General features: G+C 51.9%; 2 protein-coding genes across 13 annotated transcripts in view; both read left to right on the top strand.

The window, feature by feature from the left end:
- Pum1 (pumilio RNA binding family member 1) overlaps nucleotides 1–2400 on the top strand; it is a 115221-nt gene extending 112821 nt beyond the window's left edge. For all 12 annotated transcript variants that reach the window (XM_057783644.1, XM_057783643.1, XM_057783642.1 and 9 more), the window contains one exon: nucleotides 636–2400. In XM_057783644.1, the coding sequence (XP_057639627.1) occupies nucleotides 636–767 (132 nt within the window). In that variant the 3' untranslated portion in view covers nucleotides 768–2400. The remainder of the gene's footprint in view (nucleotides 1–635) is intronic.
- Nucleotides 2401–13242: 10842 nt separating this feature from the next.
- Nucleotides 13243–17099, top strand: part of Sdc3 (syndecan 3) — a 31793-nt gene continuing 27936 nt past the window's right edge. The window contains exon 1 of the mRNA XM_057784464.1: nucleotides 13243–13512. Coding sequence (XP_057640447.1) covers nucleotides 13381–13512 — 132 coding nt within the window. The 5' untranslated portion in view covers nucleotides 13243–13380. The remainder of the gene's footprint in view (nucleotides 13513–17099) is intronic.

Below are 17099 nucleotides of genomic sequence, written 5' to 3'. Positions count from 1 at the left end.
TATAACCAAAGCAACATGAAGAGAAAGGATTGCGCCATCTTATAGTTTGTTCATCATTCAGGAAAGTCAGGGCAGGAGCCTGGAATCAGGGGCTGATTAGGAAACCATGGAAGAGTGCTGCCTGTTGGCTTGCTCCCAGTAATTTGCTCAGCCTGCTTGCTTATAGCATGAAGGACCACCAGTGCACAAGAAAATGCACCACAGAATTGCCCACAGGCCGGTCAGGTGGGGGTATTTTCTCGATTGAGGTTCCCTCTTCCAAAATGACTCTAATTTTTGTAAAGTTGACATTAAAAACTAGCCAGTGCAGTTGGTCACTGTTTACTGGAAGAAACCCTGTGCCTTGGAGAACCAGGGATCAGGTGGTGAGTTTAAGTGAATGGTTCCCCAAGGAATCCCCAGCTGCCAGGACAGCCTGGATTTCTGTGTGCAGGTGCTGTTCTGCCCTGGGTGGGTTCCCTGTCCTGTGTCAATGCTTAGGGCAAGAGCTCCTGTCTTTATCTCATGGCTTCTAGCAATAAGAGGACAAAGATACCTTTGTGGGGTGAAATGTGCACCACGCAGTCCATATCTGGGAAGGTGCTGGCAACATCTGAGGCCTCTCTGGCCCGTGTAACACACACTGTCCTCTTTAGATCCGGCCACACATCGCGACGCTTCGAAAGTACACCTATGGCAAGCACATCCTGGCCAAGCTGGAGAAGTACTACATGAAGAATGGTGTGGACTTGGGGCCCATGTGTGGCCCTCCTAATGGTATCATCTGAGCAGTGCACCCATCCCCGTCCCGCTGACCTCACTGACCCTGGCAGATTCAACCAGCAACCAGAAATGCCCAGCGTAGAGTCAGAAGTGGGCAACGGTTGCTCCGGGATTACTCCCTCCTCCAAAAGGAATCAGATCCATTCGTGGAAAGGCCTTTGTAAATTTCATTTTATTACACATGTACTAATTATTTTTTTTTAATTGACTAATTGCCCTGCTGTTTACTGGTGTATAGGAACTTGTACATAGGTAATCAGTGTACATGGGAGGCCACATGTTTTGTTTTATGTTGTATCTATATTCCACATGTGGACACTTTCAGGGTGGTTGGTTTAACAAAAAAAAAAAAGTTTAAAAAAAGACAAAAAAAAAGGTTTTTAACTCATTTGCCTTGTGGCAAGTTTTGCAAATAGCTCTTCCTGACCTCCTCATTTTATTAAAAAACAAAAAACAAAACTGAGAAATTTGAATTTTAGTTAAATGACCCCAAACTGGCATTTAACACTGTTTATAAAATATATATATATACATATATACATATGAAATGGGAACGTTTCAGAGTCGTTAAAGCATCAGCCTGTGACACAGAGTTCATGACACTCTTTTTGGAGATGACCTCATGCTGAGGAAGGTGGTGGCCGCAGATCCAGGTGGAGAAGGAGTCACAGAGGCCCAAGGCCAGTGGTCGGGGCCATGGGGTTGCTCTCTGTGAACACTGAGAAGCAGAATCTGATTATCTAGCATGAGTGAAAACCCAGCTCTGCTCCTGGTCTTGCTTCTATAGATACATAGTGTATACTTGTGTAGACTTTTGCATATATATTGATTTGTAGTATTTCCTGTTTTGATGTCTAATCTGTATCTATAATGTACCCTAGTAGTCGGACATCCTTTTGATTGTACAATTGTACATTTGTATACCTGTAATGTAAATGTGGAGAAGTTTGAATCAACATGAACACGTTTTTGGTAAGAAAAGAGAATCAGCGCCCCTCCCCCCATGCACTCAGTGTATATCCACCTTTTATGGTCGTAGCAGATAGTGTTGTATATTGTAAATTGTAATTTCAACCAGAAGTAAATTTTTTTCTTTTGAAAGAATAAATGTTCTTTATACAGCCTAGTTAATGTTTAAAAAGATAAAATAGCTTGGTTTATTTGTCAGCTAGTCAAGATGGTAGCGAGAGCCTTTCTAAATGTTACTTCAGACGATTCAGTTCACACTAGTGTTCTTTTTTTTTTAATCCTAAAAAAATGTTTTGCCTATTTTGTGACAGTCAAGAAAGGACGTGCAGAAGTTTCGCCTGCCCTTCCCCGCTCAGCGCCTCCCTTGTAAAGTGACTCGCCCTCCGTTTTGTACAGATGAGCTGTATTTTGCATTTTGTCTACTTGTAAGTGAATGTAACATACTGTCAATCCTCGTTTGAATATAGACTGTAACACTACACGGTGTACATTTCCAGAGCCTTGTGTATATTTCCAATGAACTTTTTGCAAGCACACTTGTAACCATATGTGTATAATTAACAAACCTGTGTATGCTTATGCCTGGGCAACTATTTTTTGTAACTCTTGTGTAGATTGTCTCTAAACAATGTGTGATCTTTATTTTGAAAAAAATACAGAACTTTGGAATCTGAATTTGGTATTTGTGCTGTTTTCATTCCCCACACCTGCTCATGGGAGCCCTGCTCAGCCTGGCCTCGCTGTTGCCCCCAGGGCGGACAGGAAGGGTGGAGTGGTGAGCTGGGGTTGGAACTGATAGCTCCTGAGCCTGACTCATCTGAGAGGTTGAGTTCGGTCTGCCTTGTACAAAGCCTGGCTTTCCCATGTTGTGAGACACACGCACAAGTGCACCTGGTCAGCCAGGCAGTGGTGGTGCACACCTTTAATCCCAGCACTCTTGAGGCAGAGGCAGGCGGATCTCTGTGAGCTCAGTGCCAGCCTGGTCCACAAGAGCTAATTCCAGGACAGGCTCCAAAGCAACACAGAGAAACCCTGTCTCGACCCCCCCCCCCGAAAAAAAAAAAGTACACCTGGTCACCCCAGAAAGGGGACCCACCGCAGACAAAAATAACAATTGCACCAGAATTCAGCTTGGTGAAGCAGTGAATATTTATTGAGGGGTTGGTTACTCATGAGAGCAGTCTTGAACACAGTGGCATTACCACAAAGCAAGTTCTTCTACCCCAAATGCTGCGGCCCTGAGCATAGGGGAAGCTGTGGAGGTGCCTTCTCAGATCTTCAGTGTTCCCTTTCCTGGATTTAACATTTTGCTCCGGAGACTCCTGGAGGAACTGTTTCAGTTAAGAGGAAACTGCCAGACAGGCCTGGTGGCTTTAATCCCAGCAGAGGAAAGCAGATCTCTTAGTTAGAGGCTAGCCTGGTCTACAATATGAGTTCCAGGACAGTTCAGGACAGTCAGGGCTACACAGAGAACCCCATCTTTAAAATCAAAAGGGAGAGGGAGAGAAGGAAGGAAAGAGAAAACTGCCATCGGTCCTCAGCTGATTTAAGAAATCCTCTGCAGTTTGGATTGTGTCCAGTTACCCTCAGTTGAGAACCCCTTTGTGTTCACAGAAGTAGCGCCTATCTTCAGGGCACCCACCCTTCTTTTACCCAGCTGTTCTTCACCTCGGAAGGCCACGCCACATCTGAAATTTCTCCTGGTCCCCTCCTACGTGTGGAGGCCAGTGAGCCTTGGGCTGGAAATGGAGGCCGACTCTTTATAGTTGAAGGCCTCATTTTGCTTGGACAGCTGGAGTTAGGCCACACCCCAGCCTTGCCTGCCACTAAGGTGGTTTCCCAGAGCAGGTATGTGCTGAGGGTCCGTGAACCCCTTATGGGAGAGGTGGGCAGTGCCTGGGGCCTGTGTTGCAGGCAGCTCAAGTTTCTTGTTGCCCTCCTAGCCTCTTTGCATTTTCTTGTGTTTGCTTGGTTTGGGCTCTTCCTTTAGCATCTCAGTGGGAAATGCATGTGGGAGCTTGCTGGGAATGGGGCAGCCCCTAATACGAAGCCTTGTATGTCTGAGGAGTCTAGAGTGAGGACAGAGTGCAGTGTTTAATCCTTGCATGCCCCTATGACAAATTGCTGTAAAAGAGGAAACTATCTGAATATTAATAATCTCTTCAAAAGCAGTTGTGTAGATGGAGATTACGTAGCCGAATAGTGCCCAGCGCATCTTGTAGCAAACAACACCTACATTTCCCCTATGTAACACCTTGTGAACAGAGACTGTGAACGGAGGTGGTGCAGAGCCTATTCTTTCCCTTCCCCACCCACTCGGTGACTATGTACAGAGCATGTATGGGCTCACAACCCTAAGGGGCTGAGGCAGGAGAATACAGAGTTTGAGTTTAGACTACAATAACAAGATTGTCTCAGAAACAGAAAAACAAAACCAACTGAGCAGGTGCACAATCCCAGCACTTGGCACGTGGAGTTCAAGGTCTTGGCTACGTGGTGAGCCAAAGGCCAGAGTTGTGGTTGGGAAGGCTTGGTTCATGAGCGGCTGCACAGATATGGAGGTTAGAGGACAACCTTTGCTTGTCCATCCTTACAGCCTTGTTTGAGGCAGGTTTCATTTTGTCACCCGTGAGCAAGCTTCAGGAGCTTCTTGTAACTCTGACTCTCGCCACAGGGCAGGTGTGCAGGGTCCCTGCTCCTGGCTTTCCATGGGCGCTGGGGACTCATTCTCACAGCAGGGTGACAAGCTCTCTATCCACTGAGCAGTCTCCCCAGCCTGAGACTGGTCTTAAGCAACCAAAAACTGTTACTAAGTAAAGAAGTCTATCTGATGTATCTCATTGGACATCAACTCTGCTGGCCACAGAAGGTAGTTTTGGTGTGCCCATTTCAGAAGCGAAAGCTGAGGTTCCATGTTTTGACCTGACACTCAGCCCACTGTGTGAAAGCCTCTCTCTGCTGGACTGCAGGCTGTGTCCACCTCTCATCCTTGGGACAAGCAGGAGGAAGGGAGCGTAGATGTTCCAGCAGAAGAGAAGAGATGGAGTTCGTGTGCATTAATAACCAGCCAGGCTTTTATCTGGGTCTTCTGACCCCCCGGATCCAGTACTCTGCCATCGCTTGTATGGCCTAGCGGTTGCTATCTTTTAGAGCCGCAGAAGGGCCAGTGAAATGGCTCAGTGCTGGTAAAGGTGCTTGCTACCAACCCTGATGACTTGTTCTGATCCCCAGGACCTACATGGTGGAAGGAAGAGAACTGATTCCCTTGGGTTGACTCTGACATGTACATGTACACTGTGGGGAACATGCATGCCCCCACACGTATGTACATTAACACGCACAAATAAGATGTAAAAATGAATTACAAAAACAACAACAACAACAACAAATAACCCAAATTAATAGAGCTGGAGTGGTGTAAGCAATTAGGAGGGCGTTCTGCTTCTAGAGGACCCGAGTTTAGTCTTTAGCACCTAGTTGAGGAGGCTCATTTCTGTCTGTAACTCCAGCTCAGTGGGATCTGAAGCTTCCATGGAACCCGGTGTACACCCAAAATTGAAGAGGTGGCAAAAACCCAAAAGAGTTGCAGAAAAGAATTCACCCATGAAGTCAAAAGCATCTGTGACTTCTGGTGGTTACCAGCTTTGGCCACATGAGGGCGGTGCCGCCTAAAGCAAGCACTACGGTCTCCAGGACGCCAGGATTCAAGGTCTGGCTTTCAGGACCAGAAAGCAGAGTAAGGTTTGTTTCTTCTTCACTCCTCCCCAGGAGCCCCCAGTGTCACAGCCAGACCTTCACTGCCTGGGGTGGGAACCGAAGCTCACACATCTGGAGCATCCAATTGTTTTGGTTTGCTTTAAGACCCCTGTGGAGCCTCTGCCTTCTTGGGACCTCCATTTCCCCACTTGTCACCTGCTGAGGTCAGTCAGTGATCGGACCTGAGAAGAGCAGGCCCAGGCTCAGTGGTCTAGGCCCTAGCCGACTCACCCAAGCTCTTAAACAGCCTAACCAGCAGCCTCAGATCCCAGTCCCGGGGGTCTCCGCGCAGCTGTGTAAGCCGTCTGACAGCGTTCTCCTCCTCCAGTGGGAGTGGGAGGGCACCTGACAGCCCCTGACCCAGAGCTGGGCACAGAACTGGAAGTGAGCACTGCCTTTCATTCCCGATTCTTTGCTAGGATGGCAGCCTGGGACACCAAAGCGAGAAAGTGCATCTCTGCTAAGTGCCTCACTGGGGGCCCCAAGGGTCCTGCCTGGTAGTTGACTCCTAGAATCACAGCCCACAGCACAACAACAGGGAAGGGTGATTTGACTTTTGAAGTTTGGATTCCTATGGAAATTGCACCTGACACTCTGTGGAAATTGCACCTGGGGAAGACTCTGCCCTATGGGTAGGGCACCCGCTCCAGCTGTCCACTCCCTAACCCCCAGAGCTAGGTACCTCGGCTTGTCAGTTTCAGGCAGCGTGGCATCCAAACAGTTGGCAGCTGGCTGTGGTGGTGGTCAGATTCACCGCTGTGCCATCCTTGAGTTCTGAATTTCAGGACTCTACCCCAGGCCTGCCCTGTTTCCAGATCCCTCTGCCAGCTCCCATCTAGGCAAGGGGGGACACAAATCCCCTGGGGGCACTTGAAGGCAGCTATTGCCTCTCTGTGTCCCTCTGGGACCGCTCTCCATGGCAGATTTCCGCCTCACCTGGAGCTGTGGCTCAACAGTGGTGGGGCTCGATGACAGGATCACAGGACCCCTAATCTAGGCTGTGTTCATTCCTAACAAGAGCTGTGCATGGCCCAGGCTGGGGGAGTCAGCGTCCCCAGCCCTCAGCTCTTAAGCTGGGCTGAGGATCACTTTTTTTTTCCCTTCCATGAAAATGACCTTAAATGTGCAGTTTATTCCCAGAAACTTGGGTGTACTCTGGTGAGACCTCTGGGGTGATGTCCTTCCTCCTTCCTTCTCCCCCACTTCCTCTTTTTCCTTCTTCGCCCTCTCTCCTCCCTGACCCCCTCATCCTGCCTTTTCTCTCTCCCTACTGTCTTAGTCTCACTCCTACCCTCCTCTTTCCCACCTCCCCCCTCTCCCTGTTACCTTCTTTCCTTCCCCAGAGTCCTTGGGTCCCCCAAGGCAGGAAGGAGGACAGGTGTGAGCCCAGGTGAGTCTAGGCCTAAGCTCCCCACAGCCTTCCTATGACCTCGGTCAGGGTCTTGGGCAGAGGTGACCTTGAGACGTGGGATAGTCTGGGAGGACCCCCCAGGGTGAGGAGTGAGCCATCCAGTTCCCAGCTCAGTTAGAGGCTGTATGGCATGGTACCTGTCACCTCACTTCCTGTTCCTTTCCTTAGTGTGAAAAGACATAAAGGAATTTCAAGGCCAGCCTCTTTCTTCAGTGTGGACAAGACAGTTGCCATCAGGAAACAGAGCCACGATAGCCACATAACACCTTTGGGAGATGGGGCCTGGCTTTGAGTTAATATAAAATGGAAGCGATACCCTGGAATGAGTGGGGCAGCACTCTTCAATAGGGTAGCGCCCCTAGACACGGAGGAGTAGGGGAGAATAGGGGGGGTGCAGGGTCACCTGTCCAGGAGGCTTCTGAAGATGCAGCTGCTGTGACTCACCCCTGCTGCTGAGTCACTCCAAGCTAGTTTCGGATAGAGCCATTTCTGTGGTCTGTTGAGTCCTATCTGGGGCAGACAGGCACTTCTGCCTATCGCTCAAGGAAAAATAACAAAATGCTCAGTCTAGGATCCTCAGACACAGTGACGAAGCTCCCAGGCTAGATGTTCCCTTTCTCTCCACATGCGCGGTGTCGGGATGAAGTTCCAGGCTACTTCCGAGCACCCGTTCCCCAGCGCACTCTGCCCCAGCCCGCCAGGAGATGCCTACTACTTGGAAGCCTTCTGAGATTTTCACAGAAGGTAGCCTCCTCCTGGCACCAAGTTAGGATCTCTTCAGAGGCAACTTGCTTTAGAAACAGTACGGGCAGCAGCTCAGGTTCTCTAGTGCCAGCCTCACCCTCCCGCTCCTCTCCCCAACAGCAGGTCCTTAAGTCTGCTTTCCAGCATACTCCCGGCTGATCTGGCAGTTCTGATCCAGACACTTGGTGCTGTCGAGGAACCTGCTGGGGTCTTGAGGCTTCTACTGGCCCATCCATCCACAGCCATCGCAGACACAGAGACCACTTAGTTCAGACTCTGACTCCCTCAGTCCCCACTCTCATTGTGCCCTGAGGAATGGCTGGGCTTTGGCCAACAGCCACTGCCCACATCGGATTTCCACATGCGGGGCAATGACCTCTGAACATCTCCAAGTTCTGCGAAGTTGAATGTGGTTCCTCTGAGTCTGGTGTAATCCTGCCAGGACCCTGTTTCAGTTCCTGCATTTGGAGGGTCACTGACTCCCCAGCCTTGTGTCACCAAGACTTTCTCATAAGCAAATCTTGACTCAGACCTCCATCTTGGGACAAAACAGAAGTTTGAGTGGAGAAGGAAGGGCTGAAGATGCAGAAATCTGGGAGACACCCCCACAAAGGTCATCACCCAGCACAGAGGTTACAAGCCAGGTTACAAAATGGTGACACAGTCTTTAACCTCAGCACTCAGAGGCAGAGGCAGGCAGATCTCTGTTAGCTCAAGGCCAGCCTGGACTACTTGAAGTGAAGAATTCCAGGCCAGACTGGGTTACACAGTAAGACTGTCTCAAATTTTAAATTTTTTTTTTTTTTTTTTTTAGACAAGGTTACTCTGTATAGTCCTGGCTGTCCTAAAACTTGCTCTGGAGACCAGGCTGGGCATTGACCTCAGAGATCTGCCTCCAAGTGCTGGAATTAAAGGTGTGTGTGGTGTGTGTCACCACTGCCCAGCTATTTTTACTTTTTTAAGGCTAGAGAGATGGTTGAGCAGGTAAGCGAACTTGCTGTTTTTAGAGGACCCATGTTTGTTTCCAGCAGTTACAGCTGGTGGCTCATGGCTCCCTCCAAGGTCTCTGAAGCCTTCTGACTTTTGAGGGCACCTGCATCTTCCCACACACACATAATCAAACAATATAAACTTTTTTTCTTTAAGGACTGGGCCAAGATTCCTGGTTCAAATCCAGGCTTGTCAGCTTCCTGCCTGTGAGACCAGGAGCAAGTTACTGATGCTCTGAGCCCCAGATTCTTCTGCTGGAAGAGTGGGGGCCCTCAGAGTCAGCAGGCAAAACACTCACTTGGTTCTCCCCACACCAGGACTGTGGGAGGAGTCAAAGAGCAGGTGCCTGGCTAGGGCTTGGCAGTGACATGGCCTCTAACCTTAGCTTTCCCCACTCCACAGGACTGTTGAGCTTTGAGGGCCCCTGGGGAGGCTCCTGAATCAAGTCCGGGTTCAACCTTGAATGGAGTGGAATGCTGATGACACCTCTTCCAACCCTTTTTGGGGGGCTCTCCTAGCTAGGAGACAGTGTCACAGTGCGGGGGAAAGGGTTGGGGCGATAGTCATCTGGGGACCAGTTTGACCCCGAGCATGGTTCCCTCAGTAACTCTTAGTTCACTCATCGAACACTTCCTGCACAGCCTGGAGTTAAGAGCAGAGGCCGAGGACTTGTTGTTGGGTGGGAAGATGGTGTTGGCTGGACCGCTGCCCTACACTTTCTGCCGCTGCGATAAATCATGACCAAAAGCAACTTGGGGGGGGGGGCGTATTTCAGCCTTATGACTCTTAGGCCACGTTCAGTTACTGAGGGAAGTCAGGGTAGAAACCCAAGGCAGGAACCTGGAGGCAGGACCTGAAGCAGAGGCCATGAAGAAAGGGTGTTTGCTGACTTTTTCTCTGCTACTTGCTTGCTTTCTCCTCCCTCCCTCTGTCCCTCCCTCCCTCCCTCTGTCCCTCCCTCCCTCCCTCCCTCTGTCCCTCCCTCCCTCCGTCCCTCCCTCCCTCCCTCCCTCTGTCCCTCCCTCCCTCTTCCTTTCTCCTCCTTCCTCTCTTTTTATTTTTTCTGAGACAGCGTTTCTCTGTGTATCCCTGACTGTCCTGGAACTCACTCTGTAGGCTTCAAATTCCGAGATCCTCCTGCCTCTGCCTCCTAAGTGCTGAGATAGGCATTTGCCACTGCCACCTGGCTTAAATATTATTTTTTTATTAATTAATTTATTTAATTATTAAAGATTTCTGCCTCTTCCCTGCCACCACCTCCCATTCCCCCCGTTCCCCCAATCAAGTCTTCCTCCCTCCTCAGCCCAAAGAGCAAGCAGGTTTCCCTGCCCTGTGGGAGGTCCAAGGACCACCCACTTAAATATTATTTTTATATGTAAGAGTGTTTTGCTTGTATGTATGGTTTGTGCACTACTTGTGTGCCCAAAGAGACCAGAAGGGGGCATTAGATCCTCAGGTACTGGAGTTCAAGACAGTGGTTAGCTGCCTTGTGAATGCTGGGAATTGAACCTAGGTCCTCTGGAAGCCAATGCTTTTTCCCCCCTTTAAGACAGGGTTTCTCTGCATAGCCCTATCCTGGAACTTGCTTTGGAAACCAGGCTGGCCTCGAACTCACAGAGATCTGCCTGCCTCTGCCTCCCAAATGCTGGGATTAATGGTGTGAGGCGCCAATGCCTTTACTCTTAATCACTGAACTGTCTCTCCACTCCCAGCCTGCTTTCTTTTACAATCCAGGACCGCCTGCCCAGGGCTCGCACCACTCACAGTGGGCTGGCCTCTACCACGTCCATCACTAGTCAAGAAAACACCCCAGACACCTGCCTGTGGGCTAAGCAGATGGAGGCCTTTTTCCCAACTGAGGCTCCTTCTCAGGTGACTCTAGATGATGGAAAACTGCCCATCTCTTCTTCAGCCCTGAAAATACGGGGGTGCATCACATCATAGAAAAGTGTGGAGCATCCAGGCAATGGTGGTGAATACCTTTAATTACAGCACTTGGGAGGTGGAGGCAGGTGGATCTCTGTGAGTTTGAGGCCAGCCTGGTCTACAAGAGCTAGTGCCAGGACAGACTCCAAAGCTACAAAGAGAAACCCTGTCTTGAAAAACCAAAAAAAGAAAAAAAAAAAAAAACAAAGAAAAAAAAAAAAAGAAAAGAAAAAAGTGTGGGGTGCAGGTAGCTTGATTGGGTCCCTGCAGTTTTTGTCCACTGAGAATGTGGCTTTTCCCAGTTCCTGGAAAGACAGAACTGTTGAAGGCAGGATGGGTGTGGTCAGAACTGCTTACCCCTTGGAGTCAGGAAGTGTGCCAGGTACCTGCATAGTCTAGGGGCCAGCAGGAAGGACAGTCCCTGGTGTCTCTTTGGTTGGGGTTAGCACAGGAAAGGGGGCATTGGTGTTCTGGGGTGTGGTAAGGACACCCGTGGAGGTATAGGAAGGGTGACCTGTGGTGTAACGTGTGTAATGTGCGCCTGATTCCCAGCCAGGAGGGCGTCCATCTCAGCTGCCTGTGACGATGCCTTTGACAAACAACAGATGGCGCTCTTGGTCAAAGATTCCCCACAAGGTTTTCTGCACGGTTCTCAGGAAAGTGAGGGAGGGCAAGGCTAGGCCATGTTTCCTGGCAACCTGGTAGGCTCCTGTGAACAACTCTCTGAGCCTTGCTTGTCTCCCAGCGTGAGCAGCTCAGTACTTTGTCCGTCGGTCAGATCCAGCTGTCTTCTTTGACATACCACTCTTTGGGTCTCCTTCTTGATCCCCGTTGGCCCCTTGGGAGCACTTCAGATCTGGTCTGTCCCCTTGGTCTGCTCAGTCACTCTGGACGGTGGTGTCATGCTTATATCTGTGTCCTAACGACATTGGTTGAATTCCCAGTTCAGGAAAGGGAAGAGCCCATGAAACCTTCCTAGCCTGTCCTGTTCTTTTTGCTGATGAATAAGTGAGCCCCATTCAATCATCATTTCCCTAGTACACTGGGAAACAGTCTCAGAGAGGTGAAATCACACATACAAGGACCACAGCTCATGATCATCGGAACCAGGATTTGAACCCAAGCACTTACTTAACCCAGAGTCCCTCAGCTCCCAGCTGAACTAGTAATGAAGCCAACTTCTGATTCCTCGGCATGCCAGTCTTTTCCTGTCCCACTTGCCAAGGCGCCGTGCCTCCAAATGCCAAAATACTTAGGAATGGGATTCATTTAAAAGGGTGTTTTTAGGGGCTGCGGATGTAGCTCAGGGGCTGGAGTGCATGCTCTGTCTGCCCAAAGCCCTGGGTTTGATCCTTAGCACCACAGAAATAGGATCATCCGTTGTTCAAGGTCATCCTCAGCTACGTAGCAAGTTCAAGGTCAGCCTGGGCTACTTAAAAACCCCACCTTCTTAAAAAAGTTTTAATATTTATTGTTGTTGTTGTTGCTTCTTTCCAGACAGGGTTTCTTTGTGTAACAGCTCTAGTTGTCCTGGAAGTAACTCCGTAGACCACGCGGCCTCAGACTCACAGAGATCCACCTGCCTCTGCTTCCCAAGGGCTGTGGTTAAAGGTATACACCACCACTGTGTATGTGTGTGTGTGTATGCGTGCATGTATGCATGTGTGTGTGTGAGGGGGGGCACCTATACCCATGAGTGCAGGTGACCTGCCCCATGTGGGTGCTGGGAACTGAACTTATATCCTTGAGTAACACACACTACACTCTTAACTACTGACCCATTTTCCCCTCCCCTTTTAATTTCATAAAGACAGGGACTTGATGGGTAGCTCAGGCTGACCTTGAACTTGAGATCCCCGGCTTCAGCCTTGTTAGTGTGCTGAGTGCTGGGGTTCTGGCATTCACTACCCAGGCTTGCCGCTTTCCTAGCATCTGTAAACCACGGAGTGGACAGCCCCCTCCCTTGGCTCAGGATGTCTGCTGAGGGCAGCTGGGCAGGCCTTGCATACCTGTGACGCCCCAGCTTCTCACTCCCTCTGGGGAACCCTTCACACACTCTGCCTTATATGGTGCTGAGCTTCATGCGCCGAATTTCTTTCCAAGGGCCTGTACAGGACAAGGACCCGTGTCCATCAAAAGGATAATGCTGACTGCGTGGACCTCAAGGGGGTCCTGCCCGGTTCATGTGTCACCTAACCAATGCCTAGCCTTGCTAGTTCCCTGGACGTCCCTTGGTGCAACTGAGTCCCTGTGAATAGGAAACACTGGTGACTTCAGCGGAGCCAGATGCGTGCTGGTGCTCCCCACGCTGCCTGAGTGTAGTTGACCTAAGCCCCTGCTCCCTGGACTCGGGGTGCCAAGGGGTTGTAGTCGGTGTCTCTCAGACAGAGACGGGCAAAGAAGCGGGACCCCAGGCTGGGGTCGAGCCCGTCCTCTGACACCACCCTGCGGGAGGCAGAGGAAACCCGGGTGCTGCTGTCTGGAGGAGCAGGTTCTCCGGCATTTCGGTCCACCGCGTGCTCAGCGGATCCACAGTTGGGGGGAGCGGTCGTCAACGCCTCTCGGCCCCACCGCGCTCGGGGAAACTGAGGCCGGGGCCGGTGTCGCGCGCCGCTGTCGCCGCGGCCCCGCCCTCCTGCTCGCCCCGCCCGCGCGGGGGGCGGCGGTGGTGGCGGCGGCTGCGGCGGCGACGCTTCCTGCGGGCGCGGCCGCTGTGGGCGCGGAGCCGCGAGCGAGCTAGCGAGCGAGCGAGCGAGGCGGAGCCGGCGGCCGAGGAGCCGAGCGCAGGTCCCGCGCAGCCCGCGCCGCGAACAAAGGCCGCCATGAAACCGGGGCCGCCGCGCCGCGGGGCCGCACACGGGCCGCGCGTGGACACCACCACTCACGCGCCCGGGGCCCGCGGGCTGCTGCTGCCACCGCTGCTGCTGCTGCTGCTGGCCGGCCGCGCCGCAGGGGTAAGTGATGGGCCCCAGGAGGGTCCCCTGCGTGTCCCCCCGCGTGTCTCTGCTTGTCCCTTTGCCGCGCGCTCCACGCTGGGTGTGTCCCGGTCTCGCGGGGTCCTCTCGCCGCCGGGAAGCGTGATAGCTGGGTGGCCTCCGCCCCGCCCCCACCCATCCCTAGCTGCCCACAGGACCTTGGGGGCTTCTGAGGGGGAGGGGGAAGAAGATGAGTCGATGAAGGTGACCTGCAGAGGTGAATGAGGGTGACCCTGTGTGTGTCCGCCTCTAGGAAGAGTGCGTGGGCACCTGTGGGTGTGGGCACGAGAAGGCTCTGTCCATATGGGTGGATGCCATCGGCACCCCGTTTCACACGAGGGTGACCCATTGTGCACATCGTGTGTCACCAAGGCCATGGCTGTGTGCCTGCCGGATGAGGGGGTGTGTGCTTTGACCCATGGGAGTGTGTGAAAGCACACGCATGTGTGTGCAGGTGTGTGGTGATGGTGGGCCTGCAAAGCCCCCACCTCAAGAGTCATGGGTATGCGTGCTAGCAGAGGTGTGCACCAGGTCACCCCTGACTCTCCCTTTGAGAGACCCAAGTAGCTATGGGGTTGAACTTGGTCCTGGCTTCTCTAGGGGAGCTGGAGGAAGAGTGTCCTGCAGGTGGGTGAGTCACATCCCTGCCCTGAGGAACCCAGGTCCCAAGTGAGTTCTGAGTTGACAGGTGTCTAGATGTGGCCTGAGTGAGCAGGGACTTCTAGGTCCTACCACCATGGCTGACTCCAAGAGCAATGGCTGTCCCCACCCCTCAGATGACCACCATAGCCCAGGCTGGCTGGCACGCCCCTTCTCCTCTAAGCACAGTGGCCAGGCTGTTGGGAGGCAGAAAGGGCCCTGAACTGCTCTGAGGATCATAGGCGCTTTAGGCTGTGAGCTTTGAGGAGGACCACCCCAGGATAGTGCCCTGTGGTCCATGGCTTGTTTCCCCCCCTCCCCTGTTAGGGGTGAGGGGAGAGGTACTTGAGAAAATGAAGGCACTGCCCACTCTGGCGGTTGGAACTGCTTCTTGGCAGCATTATAGAAAATTATCCTTGACATCACAGACGTGGTTTCAAAGTCCAGTGACCACCACCCCTTTGTGGTGAGATCTTAAGTCAGTTGGCCACTCCTCTGAGCCTCAGGTTTCCCCTCTGCAAAGAGGGACCAAGGGTGCCCTCACCAGAGGAAGAGTGGACACAGAGGCCTCTTTGATGGCATTTTGGTGTGAGTGCAAAGGGCTCAGGACAGATGGCCCCAGGGAGGCAACTGTCCCTAGAAGGGGAAGGCTCCAGTTCCCAGGGAGAGTGTGGGGACCCAACAGATAGCAGGGCCTCAGCCAGGCAGATGTGAGGGTCAAGCGGGGCTGCCTAGGTGGCGGGCCTGGCTGAATGAAAGCAGGGACTGTGTAAGGGGTATGACTCAGAGATGCCTTCTCTGTAGGCATGTTGTCCTTCCAGGGGCTGGGCTCCACTCTGTTACCTGACTTGGGGAACTAAGGGTTAAAGGGTGGTGGTAGGCTGTTGGGATGCCACACCAGAGGAGACTTGTGCTCTCAGCCAAAGGGTCTGAAGTTAGACCAGAAGAAGCCCAGCTGGGGGTTCCAGGAATGGCCTCTGGAGGGGCCTCCGAGAACAGCGAGGGGCAGGCAGTGGCTGGCTTAGTAGGGGAAGAAGAACAGGAGAACAGGATGACCCCGGGTCTTCTCGCCAGTCTGGGAGGGTACATGACATGGGGATGGGCCCTGGGGGATGGGATTCTAGGGAGGAGAAGGGTGGTTTCACTAGGTTGTGGCTGGCAAATTGGGGGTGTGGCCTGACCTGGGGCTTCAGTCTTGACAGGCTGGATGTCTCTTGAGGACCTCAGGTCATCTCAACTGCTCTGCTTAAATGACTCTCAGGATGTCGTGGAGTGTGGGGACACCAGAAATTTTAGCCTTTGGAGAATGCTGTTTTAAAGTTCAGGTCTGGGAGGGACCATAGATGTTGTTCACTCTGCTCTCGAGGGTGGATTTTCACTGATTGGTGGCTGTGTGACTTTGTGGAAGTGGCTTAACTGTCCTGTGCCTCAGTTTCCTGTATAAGGTAGAACAAGAAGCCAAGACTTCCAATGTGGTGCTTGGTGTATGTGGATCTCTCTCTCTTCTTTTTCTTTTTTTCTTTTTCTTTCTTTTTTTTGAGCCAGGGTCTCATGTAGCTCAGACTGGCCTCAAACTTTCCACATAGGTAAGGATGATCTTGATCTCCGACCCTCCTACTTCTCCCCCCTAAGTGCTGAGATTACAGCAGAGAGTCACTATGCCTAGGTCTTTTTCAGAGTTGCTCTTGTGTGTTTGGGAAGGCAAGGTGCCTCCAACATCTAAGAACCCTTTCTTCTTGCCCTTCCTGGCTGCTCTGGTGAGCTGTTGCCCTCACTATAGAAATGACAAGCTGGACACTCTTGGGCTGTTCAGGTCAGGAACCATAGTGAGCAGAGGAAAATTCAGAGGCCCAGTAACCCAAAGTCCTGATGACTCCCGGGCTGCTGGGCGCCAGAGGCAGCAGCTGTGTGATCTGGGCAAGTCTCTCGCCCCTAAGACCCCTCTGTTCATTAGACAGTGTCAGACTCAGGCCCGTCCATGGGAGTGTACTGCCTTTCACTGGAGGTGGGACTTCCATGGAAGGAGCCTTGGGGGCTTCCTGGAGGAAGAGGCCTCCTGAGCTAAACTGACAGGGCTCACAGCAGGCAGCCAGTGTAACCCTCCACACTGTCATTTTGTCACCTGTAGAAATGGTCAGATTTTCTGGGCTGTTAGCTTGAACCTGAAACCTGCTGCTCCCTGGGGGTGGGGTGGGGTGGGCTCAGCCTCCTAAAGCTGGGCAGCTGTGGATGGGGTGAGTAGGCAGGACCACCTGCTTCCTTCAGGGAAGGAAGGCTCCCTGGAAACTTCCTGGGGAAGGGGCTGCTACTTAGAGCCCTCTGGGCCAGCTGGGGGCCCGGCTGATGAGGACTCAGGGTAAATACCACAGTTCCAGGCTGAATACTGGACACAGCTCTGATGCCCTGCCCCCAGAGCGCTATGTGGTTGAGTGTAGGGTGTGCTCAGGACAGTCTCAGAAATACCCAGAATCTCTCTATTCAGATGAGGACATGAGCCACAGAGACACTTGGTGGCTTACTCAGAGCCACATAGTCAGAAACTAGCTGTTTTGAGCTGGGGCCAGGCTGGCTCTCAGCCCTGGACATCAGTCCTGATCTATGTATGCCCTTGTGCTACGTGAGCTTAGGTACTTTACCTCTTTGGGGTCTCCTTACACCCCCAAGTTATATATTTATTAAAATATTTTTTGACAGGCGGTGGTGGTGCACACCTTTAATCCCAGCAATCAGGAAGCAGAGGCAGGCGGATTTCTCTGAGTTTGAGGCCAGCCTGGTCTACAAGAGCTAGTTCAAGGACAAAGATACCCTGTCTTAAAAAAACAACACCAAAAAAAAAAAAAAAAAAAGCAAGCAAGAAAGAAAATTTTGAGACCAAGTCTCGTGCTCTAGCCCAGGCTATACTTGAACTCATGATTTTCCTGTCTCGG

The sequence above is a fragment of the Chionomys nivalis genome, chromosome 11 (genome assembly GCF_950005125.1).
Source record: "Chionomys nivalis chromosome 11, mChiNiv1.1, whole genome shotgun sequence".
Lineage (NCBI taxonomy): Eukaryota > Metazoa > Chordata > Mammalia > Rodentia > Cricetidae > Chionomys > Chionomys nivalis.
This window is presented reverse-complemented; position numbering and strand designations above follow the sequence as displayed.